Source organism: Pristiophorus japonicus, chromosome 3, assembly GCF_044704955.1.
Source record: "Pristiophorus japonicus isolate sPriJap1 chromosome 3, sPriJap1.hap1, whole genome shotgun sequence".
Lineage (NCBI taxonomy): Eukaryota > Metazoa > Chordata > Chondrichthyes > Pristiophoridae > Pristiophorus > Pristiophorus japonicus.
This window is the reverse complement of record NC_091979.1, coordinates 79,805,271-79,830,416: the sequence shown is the minus strand read 5'-3', so window position 1 is coordinate 79,830,416 and position 25,146 is coordinate 79,805,271. Positions and strand designations below refer to the sequence as shown.

The 25,146-nt window shown below is 46.9% G+C and overlaps 1 protein-coding gene across 2 annotated transcripts in view; it reads right to left on the bottom strand.

Annotated features, from left to right (window-relative positions):
* The window catches only part of osbpl11 (oxysterol binding protein-like 11), a 108,316-nt gene that overhangs the window by 63,231 nt on the left and 19,939 nt on the right, over window positions 1-25,146 (bottom strand). For both annotated transcript variants that reach the window (XM_070875483.1, XM_070875484.1), the window contains exons 2-5: window positions 12,571-12,639; window positions 6,251-6,426; window positions 4,096-4,175; window positions 3,536-3,718 (exon numbers count right to left, since the gene is read on the bottom strand). In XM_070875483.1, the coding sequence (XP_070731584.1) occupies window positions 3,536-3,718; window positions 4,096-4,175; window positions 6,251-6,426; window positions 12,571-12,639 (508 nt within the window). The remainder of the gene's footprint in view (window positions 1-3,535; window positions 3,719-4,095; window positions 4,176-6,250; window positions 6,427-12,570; window positions 12,640-25,146) is intronic.

Here is a 25,146-nt window from a genome sequence, read left to right as displayed (position 1 = left end):
ACCCATACAGATTCCACATCATCCAAGCTAATGTCCTTCCTTACTATTGCGTTAATTTCCTCCTTAACTAGCAATGCTACCCCACCTCCTTTTCCTTTCTGTCTATCCTTCCTGAATGTTGAATACCCCTGGATGTTGCGTTCTCAGCCTTGGTCACCCTCAAGCCATGTCTCCGTGATGCCAATTATATCATATTCATTAATTGCTGCCTATGCAGTTAATTCGTCCACTTTATTACGAATACTCCTTGCATTGAGGCACAGACCCTTCAGGCTTGTCTTTTTAACACACTTTGCCCCTTTAGAATTTTGCTGCAATGTGGCCCTTTTTGATTTTTGCCTTGGGTTTCTCTGCCCTCCACTTTTACTTTTCTTCTTTCGAGCTTTTGCTTCTGCCCCCATTCGACTTCCCTCTGTCTCCCTGCATAGGTTCCCATCGGGACACCATCAAACACTTGCAGAACCTGGAAGAGGTTTTAAATCGGCTAGGTCGTGGGGGACTCGGGTTGAAACGCACGGTGTGTTTTCTGGTGCCAGAGGTAGAGTTTTTAGGTAGAAGAATGGCGGCAGATGGCATTAGACCCACCGACGGAGGCCATCAAGAAAGCACCGAGACGACAGAACGTGACGGAGCTGCGGTCGTTCCTGGGACTCCTCAATTACTTTGGTAATTTCCTACCCAGGTTAAGCACCCTGCTAGAACCTCTACATGTGTTGCTACGCAAGGGACATGACTGAGTATGGGGAAATCACAAGAGACTGCTTTTGAGAAAGCTAGAAATCTGTTATGTTCCAACAAACTGCTTGCTCTGTATGACCCATGTAAACGTTTAGTACTAGCTTGCGATGAATCTTCGTATGGGGTCGCGCCTGTGACAAGCAGCAAACGAATCGGGAACTTTGCAACTGGTCACTTATGCGTCCAGGAGTTTGTCCAAGGCCAAAAGGGCCTACAGCATGATTGAAAAAGAAGCTCTGGCATGCATTCACGGGGTGAAAAAATGCACCAGTATCTGTTTGGGCTTAAGTTTGAGTTAGAAACTGACCATAAGCCGCTCATATCGCTATTCTCAGAGAGCAAAGGGATTAATACCAATGCCTCTGCTCACAGCCAAAGATGGGCACTCACGCTGTCTGCATGTAACTATGTAACTCACCACAGGCCAAGCACAGAAAACTGCGCTGACGCCCTCAGTCGGCTACCATTGGTGGAAATGGCACAGCCTGCAGACTTGTTCTTGGTGATGGATGCATTTGAAAACGCAAAGTCACCCGTTACGGTCCGCCAGATCAGGACCTGGACCAGGCAGGATCCTTTCCTGTCCCTTGTAAAAAAAAAACTGCGTCCTTCATGGGAGCTGGTCCAGCGTCCCAACAGAGATGCAAGAAGAGATCAAGCCGTTCCAGTGACACAAAGACGAAATATCCATACAGGCGGACTGTCTTTTGTGGGGTAATCGCGTGGTTTTGCCGAAGAAAGGCAGGGAAATGTTCATACGCGACCTACACAGTACCCACCCAGGCATAGTAATGATGAAAGCTATAGCCAGATCCCATGTGTGGTGACCCGGCATCGACTCAGATTTGTAGTCTTGCGTGCGCCAATACAACACTTGCTCTCAACTGAGCAATGCACCCAGGGAGGCACCTCAAAGTTTGTGGTCATGGCCCTCCAAATCGTGGGCTGGGATCTACGTTGATTTCGCTGGCCCGTTTCTAGGCAAAGTGTTTTTGGTTGTTGTGGATGCTTATTCAAAATGGATTGAGTGTGTAATAATGTCTGTAAGCACGTCCACTGCCACCATAGAAAGCCTACGAGCCATGTTTGCCACGCATAGCCTGCCTGATGTCCTTGTCAGTGACAATGGGCCGTGCTTCACCGGCACTGAATTCAAGGAATTCCTGATCCGCAATGGGATCAAGCACGTCACATCTGCCCCGTTCAAGCCTGCATCTAACGGCCAGGCAGAACGGGCAGTCCAAACCATCAAGCAAAGCTCGAAACGTGTGTCGGAAGCTCCCTGCAGACCTGCCTGTCCCGAGTCCTGCTCAGCGACCGCACAAGACCCCACTCGTTCACCGGGGTTCCCCCTGCCAAACTGCTCATGAAAAGGGCACTCAAGACAAGGCTCTTTCTAGTCCACCCTGATCTCCATGATTATGTTGAGGGCAGGTGGCATCAACAAAGCATGTACCACGATCACGCAAATTTGTCACGCAATATTAAAGTCAATGACCCTGTATTTGTACTCAACTATGGACATGGTCCCAAATGGCTTGCTGGCACTGTAGTAGCCAAAGAAGGGAGTAGGGTGTTTGAGGTCAAACTTGCAAATGGACTAACTTGCAGAAAGCTTTTGGATCAAACCAAACTGCGATTCACAGACAGCCACGAGCAACCTGAAGAGGACACCACCAACTTCGACCCTCTGATACACACACAAGCCGCAACCGACATCACGGTTGACCACGAAGCTGAACCCATCATCCCCAGCTGCTGAGCAAGGCCCAACCAACTCACCTGCACCTGTGTTTGTACCGAGACGATCGACTAGGGAGCGGAAAGACTCAGATCATCTCACCCTGTAAATAAGTGTACTACTGACGTTGGGAGGGGGAGGTGATGTTATGTATGCAACACCTTGTAACCAGCATTCTACCACCACCAGAGTACGCATCTGTTGGAGTCCCAAGGAATCCTAGCATCCCTTGGGAGCACTGCATATAAGCAGGCCCCCCATGCTGTGCCGGCACTCTGGAGTCAGAATAAAAAGACTAAGGTCACACTTACTCAAGTCTACAGTACTCAGTCACATTGTTTTATTTGAGATATAACAAGGTTATCTGGTCATTATCACATTGCTGTTTGTGGGAGCTTGCTGTGTGCACATTGACTGTTGTTTTTCCTACATTGTGACTACACTTCCAAGGTTGGCTTAAACAGGTGGTCCTGAGGTTGTGAAAGGCGCAATATAAATACAAATCTTTCTTTTTCTTTCCAATTGGCTAGCTCTACCAAAGAGCCGGCATATTCACGATGGGCCAAATAGCCTCCTTCTGTGCTATATCTCTCGGATTCTATTACTCGAACTGAAATTTCAATTCTTACTAACCTGCAGATTAAAGTCTAATAATCTTTTGTTCCTTTTTCAGTCCTGGACAAAGCTCTATTCAATTTTTAAAAACAAATATTCACCAATCTTTTCATAAAGTATTATGTTCTGATTTACTGAAAATGATTTCAGCTGTTCATTTTATAACTATAAAAGCTATTTATTCTCTGAATTACACAGCAAGGCTCAAGCATCGCCACCCCCACTTTTTCAAAACATCTTTCATAACTAGGACATGGTACACCAAATTCTGACACAGGTAACTGGAACGTTGGACCAGTAAAACTGAAAAGGCCACGAGAACTTGTCCAGTTAGCAAATGCTGAAGCCTTGCAAATACGCAAGATTAAATTTTAAAACTGTCAGCAAATTTCTAGAAAAACAAAATACACAAACATTACAGAGCAAATATATAATACCAACCTCTCGAACATCCACCAAGTAGTCTGGCTGCAGGGCGTGGGATCGCTTAGACAGCCCCAGTCCCTTGTGATGAGTCACACCAAAGAAAGCAGCAGCATTCTGGCTTGTTCTTCTCTGCAAACCTGGAGAACTGCTTCCCTGAGAAGCCATGGAAAAACTTCGAGATTTCAAGGGTGGATTATTCTATAAATTAGGATTAAAATAAAACATGAATATTTATCTATGAAAAAAAGTTTAGGTTTGGTAGAGGGGCTAATTTCATTCTAAACTAAAGATCTACCAGGGCACAAAGAGCTACTAAAAACAAAATTATCTGTATTTGCTTCATAAAGAATCATGGTCCAAGCAGCACAAGATTTAACTTTGAAGCCCTGTAGGCATATTTGTAGCAAAGTTACTAATTTATCATAATACTTGTAAACTATAGTGGAGAATAGTTATAAAAATGATGCAACTTATTTCATTAAAAAGAAAATAAATTTACTGTGTACCATACAATGTTAATTCCTAAAGAAAGTACAGAAAAACAAAATTCTGGATTCAACACAAGCTCATCTCACCTTCCCAATAGCTTCTGTATGGTGTTGCGTACAGATCTGAAGTCTACTAACCCAGTGCTGACGTTCTTTTGCATCAGTGGCTAGAAAATAAATTCAGGTTTACTTAAGCAGAGTAATTAAAATTAATAATTTCCCTAAAATCATTTCCAGTTGCCTGACAAAATAATCCGTTGATCATGACAATTATGGATGAACATTACAATTGAAATTGAGTTCTGCATCTGAAACTAAATTAGGGAAAGCAATTGAGAGGATACAGCTCAGGATTGGAAGAAAGCATCTTATGTTCTCAGGATGCTCCAAAACGGATCACAACCATTACTTTTGAAGCATAGTCCCTGCTGTCATGTAGGCAAACAACCTTCCGAATGTACTATGTATTGGGACTTTCAACAGTCTGTATTTGGAATTTCAAAAGGCTTTTGACAAGGTCCCACACAAGAGATTGGTGTGCAAAATCAAAGCGCATGGTATTGGGGGTAATGTACTGATGTGGATAGAGAACTGGCTGGCAGACAGGAAGCAGATTGTCGGGATAAACAGGTCCTTTTCAGAATGGCAGGCAGTGACTAGTGGAGTGTCGCAGGGCTCGGTGCTGGGACCCCAGCTCTTTACAATATATATTAATGATTTAGATGATGGAATTGAATGTAAATATCTCCAAGTTTGCAGATGACACTAAACTGGGTGGCGGTGAGAGCTGTGAGGAGGATGCTAAGAGGCTGCAGGGTGACTTGGACAGGTTAGATGTGTGGGCAAATACATGCAGATGCAGTATAATGTGGATAACTGTGAGGTTATCCACTTTGGGGGCAAAAACACGAAGGCAGAATATTATCTGAATGGCGGCAGATTAGGAAAAGGGGAGGTGCAGCGAGACCTGGTGTCATGGTTCATCAGTCCTTGAAAGTTGGCATGCAGGTACAGCAGGCGGTGAAGAAGGCAAATGGTATGTTGGCCTTCATAGCTAGGGGATTTGAGTATAGGAGCAGGGCAGTCTTACTGCAGTTGTACAGGGCCTTGGTGAGGCCCCACCTGGAATATTGTGTGCAGTTTTGGTCTCCTAATCTGAGGAAGGACGTTCTTGCTGTTGAGGGAGTGCACCAAAGGTTCACCAGACTGATTCCAGGGATGGCTGGGCTGTCATAAGAGGAGAGACTGGACCAACTGGGTCTTTATTCACTGGAGTTTAGAAGGATGAGAGGGGATCTCATAGAAATGTATAAGATTCTGACGGGACTGGACAGGTTAGATGCGGAAAAAATGTTCCCGATGTTGGGGAAGTCCAGAACCAGGGGACATAGTCTTAGGATAAGGGGTAAGCCATTTAGGACTGAGATGAAGAGAAACTTCTTCACTCAGAGTTGTTAACCCGTGGAATTCCCTGCCGCAGAGAGTTGTTGATGCCAGTTCATTGGATATATTCAAGAGGGAGTTAGATATGGCCCTTACGGCTAAGGGGATCAAGGGGTATGGAGAGAAAGCAGGAAAGGGGTACTGAGGGAATGATCAGCCATGATCTTATTGAATGGTGGTGCAGGCTCGTAGGGCCAAATGGCCTACTCCTGCACCTATGTTCTATGTTTCTAGGCAAGCATGACAGCAAATTTGCACAGCGTTAGGTCTCATAAGCAGGAAATGAGCCCAATGACCAACTTTTATTCTGATGGTTTTGGCTGGAGAGGAACATTAGAAGAAGCCCAAGACACTAGAAGAACTCCCTCGCCTCTTCAAACTGTGTCTTTTATATCTACCAGAACAAGTAGATAACTTTCGGTTTCCCTCGGTGCTGCACTGAAGTATCAGCCTAGATGGTGAATGCCTGGAGTGGAACTTGAACCCATAATCTTCTGACTGGGAGGCATGCATGCTATCACCTGAGCCAAGCTAACACGCACTAAGATAACTTATGCAATAAGGAAGACAAATATAGAACACTGATAAATGTAAAGTATTGCATGCAAGTCAAAAATTGTCCTTAGTATACAATACATGGGGCAGTGGGGTGGGAGGCGTGACACAGTACAGGATTCACACTCCTCTGCTGAGGAACAACCAGCAAATCACTCCAATGTACAATGCCACCCAAACATGTTACAGTCTCATTAGAACAGATCAATATGCATTAAATGAACTACCACCCTCAGTACTATACCTCTTAGTTTATACTGTTCTCCAATGGCTGCATTGACTGTAAACGTGTGAGAGTCTTCATCACTTGGCGAGATGACAGCCCCTGCTAGCTGCAAAGTACCTCTTGGCTTCTGATTTCTGGACTGCTCATTGACAAAATATTCTAGTAATCCAGCTTCATTATTTAAAACAAAGAATCTGGTGGAGTGGAGAAAAAGGAATCACTATAAAAAATTCAAATAATGGCAGTTTTCTTACTGCTTTATGAAGACCTCGCGGGAGGAAGGAACTAGTATTTATATAGAATCTAACCTGTCCTCAGGACATGCCAGGTACTGAGAACTAACAAATGACTTTTTTTTTTACAGACAAGCTCAATAGTCAACTTATGGACAGCAAGATTCTACAAATAGGAAAAGAAGTTGTATAGCCAGTTAACTTGTTTTAGGTTGATACTGGAAGAGCTCTTCTTCAAACAATCAATCCTTTACATCCAGTTGAACGAACATACAGGGTCACACTTTAACACCTCATTCAAAAGACAGCAACTATGAGATTGTCAGCCGAGATTATGTGCTTAAATCTTGGAGAGGACATTGAACTCACAACCAAGCGCAAAAGCAAGCTAACACTATTAGATGCAATTTTAAGGGATGAATTAAAAATTAGACAATATTAAAAATGTATTAGAATAAGTGAGATTTTTCTTGTAGTGTACTGGGATAAACACACTAAATAAATCAAGTGACGGCATTAAGGCTTAATTAGTTTAGGATGAACTAAGTAAATTGAGAGTAATCCAACATATTAGAATATTCAAATGTTTGGATACATGAAATCTTAAAATAGTACTTTCTGGGCTAAATGTGTATTCAGCATTGTTCACAAGATGTTAAAGTTCAAAGCTACTCCTTTCAAATATACACACTGTATATCAAAACTCCAATCAATAACATTGACGATACCTATAAATACTCAGATTTTTAAAAAAATCATTTACAGGATGTGGGCATTGCTGGCAAGGCCAGCATTTATTGCCCATCCTTAATTGCTCTTGAGAAGGTGGTGGTGAGCCAACTTCTTGAACCACTGCAGTCCTTGTGGTGAAGTTACTCCCACAGTGCTGACTCTGTCTCAGCGGTTTGGTACAACTGAGTGGCTTGCTAGGCAATTTCAGAGGGCAGTTAAGAGTCAACCACATTGCTGTGGGTCTGGAGTCACATATAGGCCAGACCGGGTAAGGACGGCAGGTTTCCTTCTCTAAAATGACATGAGTGAACCAGATGGGTTTTTACGACAATCCGATAGTTTCATGGTCACCATTACCGCCACTAGATATTTAATTCCAGATTATTTTTTTTTTTTTAAATTAACTAAATTTAAATCCCCAAGCAGGATTTCAATTCACATCTCTGGATTATTACTCCAGGCCTCTGGATTACTAGTCCAGTAACATAACCACTGTACTACCATACCATATACAAACACATTTTAAAATTCTGCATAAGGCATGAACTTCCTGTCCAGAAAACCTACTTCCGGCTGTGAGGATATCTGGTCATGCTTTTCTGTCAAAATTTACTATTGTTAATTATTACATCAACATTTCCTATTCCATTTTGTGATCTTGAATACCATGATGTAGTTGCAGGCTCTGGCCACTAGTTGGCTCAGTGGAGAAAGTTTCTGTAGTCTCTCTCTATGCACATATACATTTAATGTTCATTGTGCCCCGTAGGGGACGAAATCCACACTGTGTTTCCGGGAGGAGCTCCTTGGCCACAGGGAGAAGACGGTTGAGGAGAACTCTAGCGACAACCTTCCCAGTGGCTGATAGCAGGGAGATTCCCCTGTAGTTGCTGCAGTTGGACTTGTCCCTTTTTTAAAAAAATGGTCACAATCACTGCATCTGAGATCTCCCAGCATGCTCTCCTCCCTCCAGATGAGAGAGATGAGGTCATGTATTTGCGCCAACAGCGCCTCTCTGCCATACTTTAGCGCCTCAGCAGGGATTCCATCCGCACCTGTAGTCTTGTTATTCTTTAGCTGTTTTATTGAGCGATCTTTGCAGCGCGACAGCTGCAGGAAAAATGCAGGGAGCAGTGCCAGCCCTTATATATGGCCTTCCTCAATCTTACAAAGGCCTTTGACACTGTCAACTGTGAGGGTTGATGGAGCGTCGTCCTCCGTTTCGGATGCCCCCAAAAGTTTATCAACATCCTTCGCCTGCTTCACGATGACATGCAGGCCATGAGCCTTACCAATGGATTCATTACAGACCCAATTCATGTCCGGACCGGGATCAAACAGGGCTGCGTCATCGCTCCAACCCTCTTCTCAATCTTCCTCGCCGCCATGCTCCACCTCACAATCAACAAGCTCCCCGCTGGAGTGGAACTAAACTACAGAACCAGTGGGAAGCTGTTTAACCTACGTCAACACCAGGCCAGGTCCAAGATCACCCCAACCTCTGTCGTTAAGCTGCAGTACGCGGACGATGCCTGTGCCTGCACACATTCTGAGGCTGAACTCCAGGATATAGTCAATGTATTCACTGAGGCATGTAAAAGTATGGGTCTTACGCTTAACATCCGTAAGACAAAGGTCCTTCACCAGCCTGTCCCTGCCACACAGCACTGCCCTCCAACCATCAAGATTCACGGCGCGGCCCTCGACAACGTGGACCATTTCCCATATTTTAGGAGCCTCTTATCAGCAAAGGCAGATATTGATGCGGACATTCAACATCGCCTCCAGTGTACCAGTGCAGCCTTCGGCCGCCTGAGTAAAAGAGTGTTTAAAGATCTGGCCCTCAAATCTACCACCAAGCTCATGGTCTACAGGGCTGTAGTAATACCCGCCCTCCTGTATGGATCTGAGGCATGGACGATTTATAGAAGGCACCTCAAGTCGCTGGAAATATATTATCAATGTTGTCTCCGCAAGATCCTGCGGATCCCCTGGGAGGACAGGCGCACCAACATCAGTGTCCTTGCCCAGGTTAACATCCCCAGTATTGAAGCACTGACCACACTCGATCAGCTTCGCTGGGCAGGCCACATAGTTCGCATGCCAGATACGAGACTCACTAAGCAAATGCTTTATGCAGAGCTCAGTCATGGTAAACGAGCCAAAGGTGGGCAGTGGAAGCGTTACAAGGACACCCTCAAAGCCTCCCTGATAAAGTGCGACATCACCACCGACACCCGGGAGATCCTGGCCGAAGACCGCCAGAGGTGGAGAAGGTGCATCCGGGAGGGCTAGAGCTCTTCGAGTCTCAACGCAAAGAGCGTGAAGAGGTCAAGCGCAGGCAGCGGAAGGAGCGCGTGGAAAACCAGCCCCACCTACCCCTTCCCTCGACGAACGCCTGTCCCACCTGTGACAGGGTCTGTGGCTCTTGTATTGGACTGTTCAACCACCAGAGTGGAAGCAAGTCTTCCTCGATTCCAAGAGACTGCCTATGATGATACATTTTAAACTCTCTCGTAACTACATTCATCTCTAACATTGCTGGCGCCTCTGTTGAAACCCTCATCCATGCTTTTGTCAACTCGGACTCTCATATATGCTAGTGCTCTCCTGTCTGACCTCCCATCCTCCTCTCTGAAACCTCAGCTCATTTATAATTCTGCTGTCTGTATCCTATTCCCCTGTAAGTCCAGCTCACTCATCATCTCTGTCATTGCTGACCTACATTGGCTCCCAATCTTTCAACACCTCAAAATTTAAAATTCGTATCCTTATGTTGAAATCCCTTCATGGCCTTCTGCCTCCACATCTCTGTAACCTTTGCCAGCCAAGCGGCACCTGGACAGAATCTTCATAGGCACAAGTTAAAATAGAGGGACATGATGATAAAGTCTTGGATCAGTAGTTGGCTTCTGCTGGAGCAAAACTGGGAACTCGGTGATAGGTGTTTAAAATTATGAAGCGATTAGATAGAGTAAATAAAGAAAAACTGTTTCCAATGGTTGAAGGGTCGGTAACCAGAGGGCACAGATTTAAGGTGATTGGCAAAAGAACCAGAGGCAACAAGGGGAAAAACTTTAATGCAACGAGTGGTTAGGATTTGGATGATAGGGTGGTGGATACAGAGTCAATAGTAGCCTTCAAAAGGGAATTGGATTATCAGTTGAAAGAGAAAAAAGTGCAGGGATACGGGGAAAGAGCGGGGGAGTGAAACTAACTGGATTGCTCTTTGAAAGGGCCAAATGGCCTCCTTCTGTGCTGTACTATTCTATGATTCTATGTAAATTGAGCCACTTTTTGCACACTAGATCTCCTCTCTTCCTTCTCCTCCCTCCCTCCTCCCTCCCCCCCCCCCCATTTTAACTCTTTGGAAGCACTTTACTAGTCAATACTGGAATATGTATGGTTAGGAATGAGTTACTACATAATTGTCTTAACCGATGTAACCACAATTCAAAATAGTGTCTGTACTTTCATGACCAAAGCCACAGTTACAATGCATTAATTGTGCAAATTCATCATGCTGAAAAAGCAAAGCATTTTTTAAATTTTAAAGAAAAAATACAACTGTATCTGAGGGTACATTAATACTGAAACTGTAAAGAAGGACAAGGCAGTTTTGCTTTGCACCACTAGTTATAGTGTAAATACAGTCTGAATCTGGAGTGAAGGCTCACCTGGAGTCTCATCAAATGCCATGATTTTATCACTGCATTTCAATAGACACTACACAAACAGAGAGTCGGGATAAATGGTTCATTCTCGGGTTGGCTATCAATAACTAGTGGGGTGCCGCAGGGATCAGTGCTGGGACCCCAACTATTGACAATCTATATTAACGACTTGGAAGAAGGCACTAAGTGTAACGTAGCCAAGTTTGCTGACCATGAGAGGAAAAGCAATGTGTGAGGAGGATACAAAAAATCTGCAAAAGGACATAGACAGGTTAAATGAGTGGGCAAAAATTTGGCAAATAGAGTGTAATGTTGGAAAGTGTGAGGTCATGCACTTTGGCAGAAAAAAATCAAAGAGCAAATTTTTATTTAAATGGAGAAAGATTGCAAAGTGCTGCAGTGCAGCAGGACCTGGGGGGTGCTTGTGCATGAAACACAAAAGGTTAGTATGCAGGTACAGCAAGTGATAAGGAAGGCCAATGGAATTTTGGCCTTTATTGCAAAGGGGATGGAATATAAAAGCAGGCAAGTCTTGTTACTGTTATACAGGTTTTTGGTGAAGCCACACCTGGAATACTGCGTGCAGTTTTGGTTTCCATATTTACAAAAGGATATACTTGCTTTGGAGGCAGTTCAGAGAAGGTTCATTAGGTTGATTCCGGAGATGAGGGGGTTGACTTATGAGGAAAGGTTGAGGAGGTTGGGCCTCTACTCATTGGAATTCAGAAGAATGAGGGGTAATCCTTATCGAAATGTATAAGATTATGAGGGGGCTTGACAAGATGGATGCAGAGAGGATGTTTCCACTGATAGGGAAGACGAGAACTAGGGGGCATAATCTTAGAATAAGGGGCTAACCCCATTCTCTGGGGTAGAGAATTCCAAAGATTCACATTTGTGATGTAGTCTGCCATTGAGGTGGACAGGGGAATAGATGAAATATCAAAATTTGCTGTGCGAGACTGGAGAAGGACACAAGACAGGTTAGGAGAGTGGGTGGACATTTTGAGAAAAGAATAGAAAATAAAAATATACTTCAAATTATAAAAGTAATGTAGAGTTTTGGGCACCCCATTTTATAAAGGTTATTGGAGCCATAAAGCTGCAGTGCTCAAACCAAGGATGAGAAGATATAATTATGACATACTTGAAAACATTAAGGCTGTACTCATTGGGGAAAAAGAGATTAAAGGCTAGTCTAATAGAAGTATTGAAAATTTTGAAAAGGTTGAAGAGGGCAAATAGTAAACGGTTATTTTTTTTAAATTAGTGAATCGGAAAAAAGGAGGCACAAGTTCAGGATTTAAAACTGAGATGAGGAGGAATTTCTTCTCTCATAGGGTTGTAAATCTGCGGATTTCGCTGCCTCAGAGAGCTGTGGAAGCCGAGACATTGAATAAATTTAAGACACTGATAGAGTTTGTTAACCGATAAGGGATTAAGGGATTATGGGGAGCGGGCAGGGAAGCGGACCGGAGTCCATGATCGGATCAGCCATGATCGCATTAAATGGCGGAGCAGGCTCGAGGAGCCGTATGGCCTACTCCTGCTCCTATTTCTTACATTCTTATGTTTAGCATCGGTGTGAAGCTGAAACTACTTTGTGTCAATACTAAATTTGTATGTGAAAGCACCCTAAATTATGAGTTTAACTGAAGAACCAAACAACCATTTGACACATTTTGTTTAATGAACTCACCGATATTGCCAGCCAGTGACAAGATTAGTGTATTTCATCAAGTATCCATAAACATTCTCCATGTGATCACTGTAGGAGAGAGAATAAAGTTCAGTGACATAAATCTATACAACCAAAGAAACTAATGCAACATCGACCTCACATTTCACTTTACAAAATGTTAAAATGATTAGTCACTCAAAATAGCAAAGCAATGGGACAACCATACCAAGTCTATCCATTTTGCTGTCTGCATATTGGAAAATTTTAAAGAGTGATCAACACCAGGAATTTAAGAAGCAGGAGCAGGCGAAGGCCATTTGACCCCTCACGCCGCTCCACCATTCAATGAGATCATGGCTGATTGTCTACCTCAACTCCACTTGCCTACACTGTCCCCATATCTCTCGATTCCCATCATTGTAAATAGCAATCTCCAAAACAAGCTATTGAGAGATTTATGTAATGAATTTCTCTCTGTATAATATGGAGTGTACACTTTCCCTATTAGGACACATTTCATTTATTCAACTCGAGAGCTTAGGTACAGGTTGGCAACAGCTAAGGCTCAAGGAGCCCCAGGTGCAGTCTGGGTATTGTGTCTGAAGCAAAGTCAATGATGATGTTTAGAATGGAATTAAGCATAACATTAAAATGGCAGAGGAAAACAACTGGGAATGGGATTAGAATAGATCATTCCAGTGTGGAACTAGCACTGGCACAAACTTGATAGGCCAAATGGCCCTATTCTGTAGTACAATTGCCATGATTTTATTACTGCATTTCAAAATTAAAACCTGCACATCTGACGTAACAAAACCCATGTATGATCCTACCCAGCCCAGCAGTTCACTACAATTTAGGAAATTAACAGTTAAGGTCGATAATCCCAGTTTAGCCCCCTTGTTTTTTTTATCTGTCTTTCGGATGAGACATTAAACTGAGGTCCTGAAGCTCTCTCGGGTAACGCAAAAGATCCGAAGAGCTGGAGAGTCACTCCCGATGTCCTGATCAATACTTATCCCTCAATCAACATTACTATAAAAACAAATTATCTAGTCATCATCATACTGCTGTTTGTGGGAACTTGCTATGTGCAAATTGGCTGCCACGTTTCCTACATTACAACAATCACTACTCTTCAATAAGTACTTCATTGTAAGGCACTTTGGGATATGCTGAGGTCATGAAAGCTGCTATAGAAATGGAAGTGTCTTTTTTTTTTATTTAAAGTTTATTTTCCACATACAGCAGGTAAATGTATGTTAAAATGGAGGAGGGAAGAGAAGAATTACAGGGCCACTAACTGTTGACGCTTGACTCGCAGTAGGCCAGGAAGCAACTCTCAGTTCCTGCACTGCACAAGTGCCACAATTAGAGTAATCTTCAGTTCTCTTTTATAGAGGATACTTGGAAGAATGACAGAAACATAGAAAATAGGTGCAGGAGTAGGTCATTCGGCCCTTCTAGCCTGCACCGCCATTCAATGAGTTCATGGCTGAACATGCAACTTCAGTACCCCATTCCTGCTTTCTCACCATGCCCCTTGATCCCCCTAGTAGTAAGGACTTCATCTAACTCTTTTTTGAATATATTTAATGAATTGGCCTCAACAACTTTCTGTGGTAGAGAATTCCACAGGTTCACCACTCTCTGGGTGAAGAAATTCCTCCTCATCTTGGCCCTAAATGTCTTACCCCTTATCCTTAGACTATGTCCCCTGGTTCTGGACTTCCCCACTTTTACCTCAGTTTCATGAGGCAGCATGTGACTCTTGAATTTGGTTCATGACTCACTACATGCAAATACAGATTTATAAGTGGAGCGAAGACATCCTATGCATGAAGATAACTTTTGTAGCACTTCAGTCTTTCTCACTATCCCTTTCTGGAGAGATCGAGGCAAGCTTCACATCTACTTCAAATTCTGCCTAGTGGGAAAACAAAGGCACAGCACAGATTATTGACCCCAATAGTTGGAATAGTCCCATAAGATTACCAGAATTTGAGGCCTGATGTGGAGACCATTACAGACCAGCTTCAATTTAACTAGCACACATAATACAATGATGATGCACTGGTATTAGAGTTATATCAATATGATGCTGAAGAAACACTCCAAAACGTTGTAGTTACCAGTAGAACCAACAACTGCCTTAAGAGAGGGAGGGGGGGGGGGGGGGGAAATAGAGAATAAAAAGTTGTTTTTCCTACATTTCCACAATAGTGAGACATTGCTTCCAGTGAAGGAAGAAAGCTAATGAGTGGCCTGTGTTTGCACTACTTACACATTGCCAAAATGGGAAAATCATTGATGGTGATAATGGGTTAATCCCTCACCTATACCAATCTCTGCAATGCAGCCGTCGAGATGTTATAAATTGCTGCAGCACTCCTGCATTAAGGAAGGCAACAATTGGCCGTTTTCAGAGTCGGAATGTTATCCATGTGGCAGATTGGTTAAGCAATAGCACTCTTGCCTTTGAATCAGTTGCAGCTCAAACCCCATTACAGACTTGGAAAACATAATCTGGGCTGACACTTCAGTGCAGTACTGAGGGAGTGCTGAATTGACTGAGGTGCCATTTTTTTTGGAGGACCTTGTCTGCCTGTTCAGGTGGCTAGAAAAGATTCCATGGCATTGTTCAAGGAAGAGCAGGGAAGTTCTCCTGGTATCCTGACCAAGATTTATCCATCAACCATAACCACCAAAATATATTGGGGTGGAAATTGTGGTCGGAGGCTTGCCGCAGGCAAACGCCTCCGAACAGCAAAAAAACTCCACACTTACCCGATTGCTCCATACCTTTGAACACTTGCGCTCCTGGGCCTGCAGGCGTTGGCCTGGATAAAGGCCCACGTATGCCAGGGGTGCACACAGTTCGCAAGTGTCCCTGGGATCACGTGAGACAGCCCAACTATTCACAAAAGAAGATTCCCATTATGCTTATAGGGATTCCATTTACGTACGGAATATCTATAAGCGCAATAGGAATCCCCCAAAAAATACATTTTCACAATACTGAAATAAAAATAAATCACAGGTTCAAAATTCATTAAAATACAATTTAATTAAACATTTAAAATTTTAAAAATGGGACAAAAATAACCTAAACTAATTTTAAATGCAAGGGAATGTTTAAAAGATTTAAAACATTTATTTAAACCCTTACGCTGATGAAGGAAGGCCGTATGCCTGACTTTACCAGGCGCAAGCGTTTGGTGGGTATTCTCTGGATAGTATTTCTGCGTCAGTGAATGTCAATTTCCAGCAGACGGGTACGATCAGTCAAGGAGAAACATGAGAAATTGCAAGTTCCGGGTTTTCGCACATGCGCATCACATGCAGAAACCTGAAACTTGCGGGGCACTTATGACGGCATACTCTGTGTAGGCCGTCATAGTAAAATCCGGGCCATTGTCTGGTCATTTAGTTAATTTGCTGTTTGCGGGACCTTGCTGCGCACATAATCGGCTGCCACGTTTGCTTGCATAACCAGTGTCAGCACTTCAAAAAGTAATTAATTGGCCATGAAGCTCTTTGGGGATCTCTTGAAGCTGTGAAAAGCATTATATAAACACGTTCTTTTTATCTATCTATGCAGTGACCTCTACTGGATGTTAGGTAAGGAAAGCAACAGGCTTAGCTTTAATGATTATCCTTTGATTCACTGTCAAGACACACAACTTGAGTGAAGTACAACAATATGACATACACCTGTGAAACTGGTTGGCAGACAGGAAGCAGAGAGTTGGGATAAACGAGTCTTTTTCAGAATGGCAGGCAGTGGGGTGCTGCAGGGCTCAGTGCTGGGACCCCATCTATTTACAATATACATTAATAATTTAAATGAAGGAATTGGGTGTAATATCTCCAAGTTTGCAGATGACACTAAGCTGGGTGGCGGTGCGAGCTGTGAGGAGGACGCTAAGAGGCTGCAGGGTGACTTGGACAGGTTAGATGAGTGGGCAAATGCATGGCAGATGCAGTATAATGTGGATAAATGTGAGGTTATCCACTTTGGTGGCAAAAACAATAAGGCAGAATATTATCTGAATGGTGGCAAATTAGGAAAAGGGGAGGTGCAACGAGACCTGGGTATCATGGTACATCAGTCGTTGAAAGTTGGCATGCAAGTACAGCAGGCGGTGAAGGAGGCAAATGGTATGTTGGCCTTCATAACTAGAGGATTTGAGTATAGGAGCAGGGAAGTCTTACTGCAGTTGTACAGGGTCTTGGTGAGGCTTCACCTGAAATATTGAGTACAGTTTTGATCTCCTAATCGGAGGAAGGACGCTCTTGCTATTGAGGGAGTGCAGCGAAGGTTCACCAGACTGATTCCTGGGATGGCTGGACTGACATATGAGGAGAGACTGGATCAACTGGGCCTGTATTCACTGGGGTTTAGAAGGATGAGAGGGGATCTCATAGAAACATATAAGATTCTGACAGGACTGGACAGGTTAGATGCAGGAAGAATGTTCCTGATGTTGGAGAAATCCAGAACCAGAGGACATAGTCTAAGGATAAGAAGTAAGCCATTTAGGACTGAGATGAGGAGAAGCTTCTTCACTCAGTTGTTAACCTGTGGAATTCCCTGCCGCAGAGAGTTGTTGATGCCAGCCAGTTCACTGGATATATTCAAGAGGGAGTTAGATATGGCCCTTACGGCTAAAGGGATCAAAGGGTATGAGAGAAAGAAGGAAAGGGGTACTGAGGTGAATGATCAGCCATGATCTTATTGAATGGTGGTGCAGGCTTGAAGGGCCGAATGGCCTACTCCTGCATCTATTTTCTATATTTCTATGCACACCTGCAAGGGAGTCAATCAATCCTGTTACATTTCGCCAATCATAGAATGTTCCCTTTGTCCCTAATCACTGTCTCCTTCCTCCTAGCCAATTATCAATCCATGTCACAAAGTTACCTATATTCCTCCTTCAACCAATACAAAAAAAAATTAACTGGTCATTTATCCCACAGCTGTTTGTGGGACATAGTTGCTGCAAAATAGCCACCATGTTTACTATATAACAGTCACTGCATTTCAAAACTGGTTGAGATATATAAATGCAAAAACTTTATTTTAAATTAAGGATTGGCTGCTGTAGGAACCAACCCTGCATTTTTGTCTAATTAAAAAACCGAAAACGCTGGAAATACTCAGCAGGTCAGGCAGCATCTGTGGATAGATTAACAGAGTTAGCATTTCAGGTCAATGACCGTCTGTCAGAACTGGAAAAAGTTAGAGATGTAACAGATCTTAAGCAAATACAGGGAAAGGGGAAGGGGAGGAAAGATCAAAAGGGAAGGTCTGTGATTGGGTGGAACACAGGAGTGATCGAATGACAAAAGGGATGGTGGTGCAAGGCAAAAGGAGATGGTAATGGGACAAGTAAAGAAACAAAAGATGAGTTGAGAAGATGTGTAAATGGGAATCAGAATCATCAGCAACAGCTGGCGTCCGAAAAAATGGGGGCAGAGGTTATGATCTGAAATTGTTCAACTCAATGTTGAGTCTGGAAGAGCAATGTAAAGTGCCGAATAAAAAGATGAGATGCTGTTCCTCGAGTTTAAGTGGAACAGTGTAGGAGGCAGAGTGCAGAGGTCAGAGCGGGAGTGGGGCAAGAATTAAAATGACAGGCGACCAGAAGCTCGGGGTCATGTTTGTGGACTGAGCAGAGGTGTTTAGCAAAGCGGTCACCACCCAATCTGCATTTGGTCTCCCCAATGTAGAGGAGACTGAATCGTGCGCAGCAAATACAGTATACTAAACTGATTCAGTTTCGCAGTCTGCGCCGCATCTGTTCAGACAATGTCACCTTCCATCAGGTCTTCCTTTTTCCTCCACCAAGAATTCCCCTCCACTGTGGTTGACAGGGCCCTCGACAGTGTCCATTCCATTTCCCGCACTTTTGCTCTCACCCCTTCCCTCCCTCCAGGAACCTCCTTAGGGTTCCCGTTGTCCTCATTTTCCACCCCACCAGCCTCCACATTTAACAGATCATTTCTGCCACCTCCAGTACGATCTCACCACCAAACACATCTTCCCCTCACCTCCCCTTCCCACCCAGCATTCCCTCTGCCACACTCTCGCCCACGCCTCCATATCACATACCTCCCTTCCCATAGCACCTTCCTCATAGGAGATGCAACACCTGCCCTTTTAACTGCTCCCTTCGCACCACCCAGGGCCCCAAACACTTCTTTGAGATGAAACAGCGATTAACTTGGACTACTTTCAATTTAATATACTGTATTTGCTGATCACAATGCAATCTCCTCTACATTGGGAAAACGAAACACAGATTGGGTGACCGCTTTGTACAACACCTCCATTCAGTCCACAAGCATGACCCCGAGCTTCTGATCGCCTGTCATTTCAATTCTCCGTTCCACTCCCACTCTGACCTCGACCTCCTACACTGTTCCGACAAAGCTTAAACGTAAGCTTGAGGAACAGGACCTCATCTTTCTATTGGCCACTTTACAGCCTTCCGGATTCAACACTGATTGACAATTTCAGATCATAACGTCCGCTCCCATTTTTTTGGACACAGCTGTTCCCATTTACATCGCCTCTAGACGCATCTTCTGTTTCTTGACTTGCCCCATTATTATTATCCTTATTAAGCGGGAAATTGTATTAGGGAAATTGATGGGATTGAAGTCCGATAAATCCCCGGGGCCTGAGAACCAGTTGATGTGGTGTATTTGGACTTTCAGAAGGCTTTCGACAAGGTCCCACACAAGAGATTAATGTGTAAAGTTAAAGCACATAGGATTGGGGGTAGTGTGCTGACGTGGATTGAGAACTGGTTGGCAGACAGAAAGCAAAGAGTAGGAGTAAATGGGTACTTTTCAGAATAGCAGGCAGTGACTAGTGGGGTACCGCAAGGTTCTGTGCTGGGGCCCCAGCTGTTTACATTGTACTTTAATGATTTAGACGAGGGGATTAAATGTAGTATCTCCAAATTTGCGGATGACACTAAGTTGGGTAGCAGTGTGAGCTGCGAGGAAGATGCTATGAGGCTGCAGAGTGACTTGGATAGGTTAGGTGAGTGGGCAAATGCATGGAAGATGAAGTATAATGTGAATAAATGTGAGGTTATCCACTTTGGTGGTAAAAACAAAGAGACAGACTATTATCTGAATGGTGACAGATTAGGAAAAGGGGAGGTGCAACCAGACCTGGGTGTCATGGTACATTAGTCATTGAAGGTTGGCATGCAGGTACAGCAGGCGGTTAAGAAAGCAAATGGCATGTTAGCCTTCAAAGCGAGGGGATTTGAGTACAGGGGCAGGGAGGTGTTACTACAGTTGTACAGGGCCTTGGTGAGGCCACACCTGGAGTATTGTGTACAGTTTTGGTCTCCTAACTTGAGGAAGAACATTCTTGCTATTGAGGGAGTGCAGCAAAGGTTCACCAGACTGATTCTCGGGATGGCGGGACTGACATATCAAGAAAGACTGGATCAACTGGGCTTGTATTCACTGGAGTTCAGAAGAATGAGAGGGGATCTCAGAAATGTTTAAAATTCTGACGGGTTTAGACAGGTTAGATGCAGGAAGAATGTTCCCAATGTTGGGGAAGTCCAGAACCAGGGGTCACAGTCTAAGGATAAGGGGTAAGCCATTTAGGACCGAGATGAGGAGAAACTTCTTCACCCAGAGAGTGGTGAACCTGTGGAATTCTCTATCACAGAAGGTTGTTGAGGCCAATTCACCAAATATATTCAAAAAGGAGTTAGATGTAGTCCTTACTACTAGGGGGATCAAGGGGTATGGCGAGAAAGCAGGAACTCATTGAATGGCGGTGCAGGCGCGAAGAGCCGAATGGCTACTCCTGCACCTATTTTCTATGTTTCTATGATTGTCTGCATCCCAGAGTACTCAAGGAAGTGGCCCTAGAAATAGTGGATGCATTGGTGATCATTTTCCAACAGTCTATCGACGCTGGATCAGTTTCTATGGACTGGAGGGTAGCTAATATAACACCACTTTTTAAAAAAAGGGAGAGAGAGAAAACGGGTAATTATAGACCGGTTAGCCTGACATCAGTAGTGGGGAAAATGTTGGACTCAATCATTAAGGGTGAAATAGCAGCGCATTTGGAAAGCAGTGACAGGATCGGTCCAAGTCAGCATGGATTTATGAAGGGGAAACCATGCTTGATGAATCTTCTGGAATTTTTTGAGGATGTAACTAGCAGAGTGGACAAGGGAGAACCAGTGGATGTGGTGTATTTGGACTTTCAAAAGGCTTTTGACAAGGTCCCGCACAAGAGATTGGTGTGCAAAATCAAAGCACATGGTATTGGGGGTAATATATTGACATGGATAGGGAACCGGTTGGCAGACAGGAAGCAGAGAGTGGGGATAAATGGGTTCTTTTCAGAATGGCAGGCAGTGACGAGTGGAGTGCCACAGGGTTCAGTGCTGGGACCCAGCTCTTTACAATATATATTAACGATTTAGATGAAGGAATAGAGTGTAATATCTCCAAGTTTGCAGATGACACTAAACTGGGTGGCTGTGTGAACTGTGAGGAGGATGCCAAGAGGCTCCAGGATGACTTGGACAGGTTAAGTGAGTGGGCAAATACATGGCAGATGCAGCATAATGTGGATAAATGTGAGGTTATCCATTTTGGGGGCAAAAACATGAAGGCAGAATATTTTCTGAATGGTGGCAGACTAGGAAAAGGGGAGGTGCAACGAGACCTGGGTGTCATGGTTCAGCAGTCACTGAAAGTGCCACGCAGGTACAGCAGGCGGTGAAGAAGGCAAATGGTATGTTGGCCTTCATAGCTAGGGGATTTGAATATAGAAACAGGGAGGTCTTAATGCAGCTGTACAGGGCCTTAGTGAGGTCTCACCTGGAATATTGTGTTCAGTTTTGGTCTCCTAATCTGAGGAAGGACATTCTTGCTATTGAGGGAGTGCAGTGAAGGTTCACCAGACTGATTCCAGGGATGGCAGGACTGACATATGAGGAGAGACTGGATCAACTGGGCTTTTATTCATTGGAGTTTAGAAGGATGAGAGGGGATCTCATAGAAACGTATAAGATTCTGACGGGACTGGACAGGATAGATGCGGGAAGAATGTTCCCAATGTTGGGGGAAGTCCAGAACCAGGGGACACAGTCTTAGGATAAGGGGTAGGCCATTTAGGACTGAGATGAGGAGAAACTTCTTCACTCAGAGACTTGTTAACCTGTGGAATTCCCTGCCGCAGAGAGTTGTTGATGCCAGTTCATTGGATATAGTCAAGAGGGAGTTGGATATGGCCCTTATGGTTAAGGGGATCAAGGGGTATGGAGAGAAAGCAGGAAAGGGGTACTGAAGGAATGATCAGCCATGATCTTATTGAATGGTGGTGCAGGCTCGAAGGACCGAATGGCCTACTCCTGCACCTATTTTCTATGTTTCTACTACCATCTCCTTTTACCTTGGGCTGCTTCTATTTATACTGCCAAAATGGCCGCCTGGTCTCTGATTGGTTCTCCAATATCACTTTACTTATTGCTGAGTGGTCCCTTTGGAGAATAAACCACACCCTGAAGTTCCTCTGGAATGTGTTACTGGGATCCATTTTGATTTCAGAAGCCGCAGAGGATAGATCTCCCCAAAAGCCACCAAATTCCAGCCGAAGTCCCTTACCCCAACACAAGTGCTGCCTCCTCCAGCCAAAGTCCCTTGCACCAGCGCAAGTGCATCCCTCCCCCAGCCGAAGTCCGTTAGCCCTCCGCCATAGATGGGGCATTGTGTGCGGATTGTTAACAGGTTTATTAGGTATGAAGTGAATAGTGACAGTGTCATGACTTTTGGATTTCATCCACTCTAACGATGTCCCTTGTAACACACGCACCGAATTTTCCGAGAAATTGGGTGTGGATGTAAAGGGGGTTGGACGACCCTCTCTTCCCTCCGATCTCCCTCCCTCTCTTCCCTCCCCCTCCCCCCCCCCCCCCCCCGGCTCTCTTCCCTTCCCTCCCTCCTCTTCCCTTCCCCCCCCCCCCCTCCTCCTCCTCTTCTCTTCCCACCCCCCCTCCTCCTCTTCCCTCCCCCCTCCTCCTCCTCCCTCCCTCCTCCCCTCCCTCCCTCCTCCTCCTCTTCCCTCCCCCTCCTCCTCTTCCCTCCCCCCCTCCTCCCTCCCCCCCCTCCTCCTCTTCCTCCTCCTCCTCCTCCCTCCCCCCCCTCCTCCTCCTCCTCCCTCCCCCCCTTCCTCCTCTTCCCTCCCCCCCCTTCCTCCTCTTCCCTCCCCCCTCCTCTTCCCTCCCCCCCTCCTCTTCCCTCCCCCCCCTCCTCTTCCCTCCCCCCCTCCTCCTCCTCCTCTTCCCTCCCCCCCTCCTCCTTCCTCCCCCCCCCTCCTCCTTCCTCCCCCCCCTCTTCCCCTCCCCCCCCCTCCTCCTCCCTCCCCCCCCTCCTCCTCCTCCTCTTCCCTCCTCCCTCCCCCCCTTCTCCTCCTCCTCTTCCCTCCCCCCCCCTCCTCCTCCTCCTCTTCCCTCCCCCCCTCCTCCTTCCTCCCCCCCCTCCTCCTCCCTCCCCCCTCCTCTCCCCCCCACTCCTCCTCCCACTCCTCCTCCTCTTCCCCCCCACTCCTCTCCTCTTCCCCCCCACTCCTCCTCCTCCTCCTCTTCCCCCCCACTCCTCCTCCTCTTCCCCCCACCCATCCTCCTCCTCCTCCTCCTCCTCCTCTTCCCCCCCCACTCCTCCTCCTCCTCCTCTTCCCCCCACTCCTCCTCCTCCTCCTCTTCCCCCCCACCTCCTCCTCCTCCTCTTCCCCCCCACTCCTCCTCCTCCTCCTCTTCCTCTTCCCCCCCACTCCTCCTCCTCCTCCTCTTCCTCTCCCCCCCACCCATCCTCCTCCTCCTCTTCCCCCCCACCCATCCTCCTCCTCCTCTTCCCCCCCACCCATCCTCCTCCTCCTCTTCCCCCCCACCCATCCTCCTCCTCCTCTTTCCCCCCCACTCCTCCTCCTCCTCTTCCCCCCCACTCCTCCTCCTCCTCTTCCCCCCCACTCCTCCTCCTCCTCTTCCCCCCCACTCCTCCTCCTCCCCTTCCCCCCCACTCCTCCTCCTCCTCCCCTTCCCCCCCACTCCTCCTCCTCCTCCCCTTCCCCCCCACTCCTCCTCCTCCCCCCCTTCCCCCCCACTCCTCCTCCTCCCCTTCCCCCCCACTCCTCCTCCTCCCCTTCCCCCCCACTCCTCCTCCTCCCCTTCCCCCCCACTCCTCCTCCTCCCCTTCCCCCCCACTCCTCCTCCTCCCCTTCCCCCCCACTCCTCCTCCTCCCCTTCCCCCCCACTCCTCTCCTCCTCCCTTCCCCCCCACTCCTCCTCCTCCCCTTCCCCCCCACTCCTCCTCCTCCCCTTCCCCCCCACTCCTCCTCCTCCCCTTCCCCCCCACTCCTCCTCCTCCCCTTCCCCCCCACTCCTCCTCCTCCCCTTCCCCCCCACTCCTCCTCCTCCCCTTCCCCCCCACTCCTCCTCCTCCCCTTCCCCCCCACTCCTCCTCCTCCCCTTCCCCCCCACTCCTCCTCCTCCCCTTCCCCCCCTCCTCCTCCTCCCCTTCCCCCCACTCCTCCTCCTCCCCTTCCCCCCCACTCCTCCTCCTCCCCTTCCCCCCACTCCTCCTCCTCCCCTTCCCCCCCACTCCTCCTCCTCCCCTTCCCCCCCACTCCTCCTCCTCCCCTTCCCCCCCACTCCTCCTCCTCCCCTTCCCCCCCACTCCTCCTCCTCCCCTTCCCCCCCACTCCTCCTCCTCCCCTTCCCCCCCACTCCTCCTCCTCCCCTTCCCCCCCACTCCTCCTCCTCCCCTTCCCCCCCACTCCTCCTCCTCCCCTTCCCCCCCACTCCTCCTCCTCCCCTTCCCCCCACTCCTCCTCCTCCCCTTCCCCCCCACTCCTCCTCCTCCCCTTCCCCCCCACTCCTCCTCCTCCCCTTCCCCCCCACTCCTCCTCCTCCCCTTCCCCCCCACTCCTCCTCCTCCCCTTCCCCCCCACTCCTCCTCCTCCCTTCCCCCCCACTCCTCCTCCTCCCTTCTCCTCCTCCCCTTCCCCCCCACTCCTCCTCCTCCCCTCACCCCCTCCCCCCCCACTCCTCCTCCTCCCTTCCCCCCCACTCCTCCTCCCCCCTCCCCCCCACTCCTCCTCCTCCCTCCCCCCCACTCCTCCTCCTCCCCCACTCCTCCTCCCCCCCACTCCTACTCCTCCCCCCCACTCCTACTCCTCCCCCCACTCCTACTCCTCCCCCCCACTCCTACTCCTCCCCCCCACTCCTACTCCTCCCCCCCACTCCTACTCTCCCCCCACTCCTACTCCTTCCCCCCCACTCCTACTCCTCCCCCCCACTCCTACTCCTCCCCCCCACTCCTACTCCTCCCCCCCACTCCTACTCCTCCCCCCCACTCCTACTCCTCCCCCCCACTCCTACTCCTCCCCCCCTTCTCTTCCTTTCCCCCCCCTCACTCCTCTTCCCTTTCCCCCCCCCACTCTCCTTCCCTTTCCCCCCCCCCACTCCTCTTCCCTTTCCCCCCCCCCCACTCCTCTTCCCTTTCCCCCCCCCCCCCACTCCTCTTCCCTTCCCCCCCCCCCCC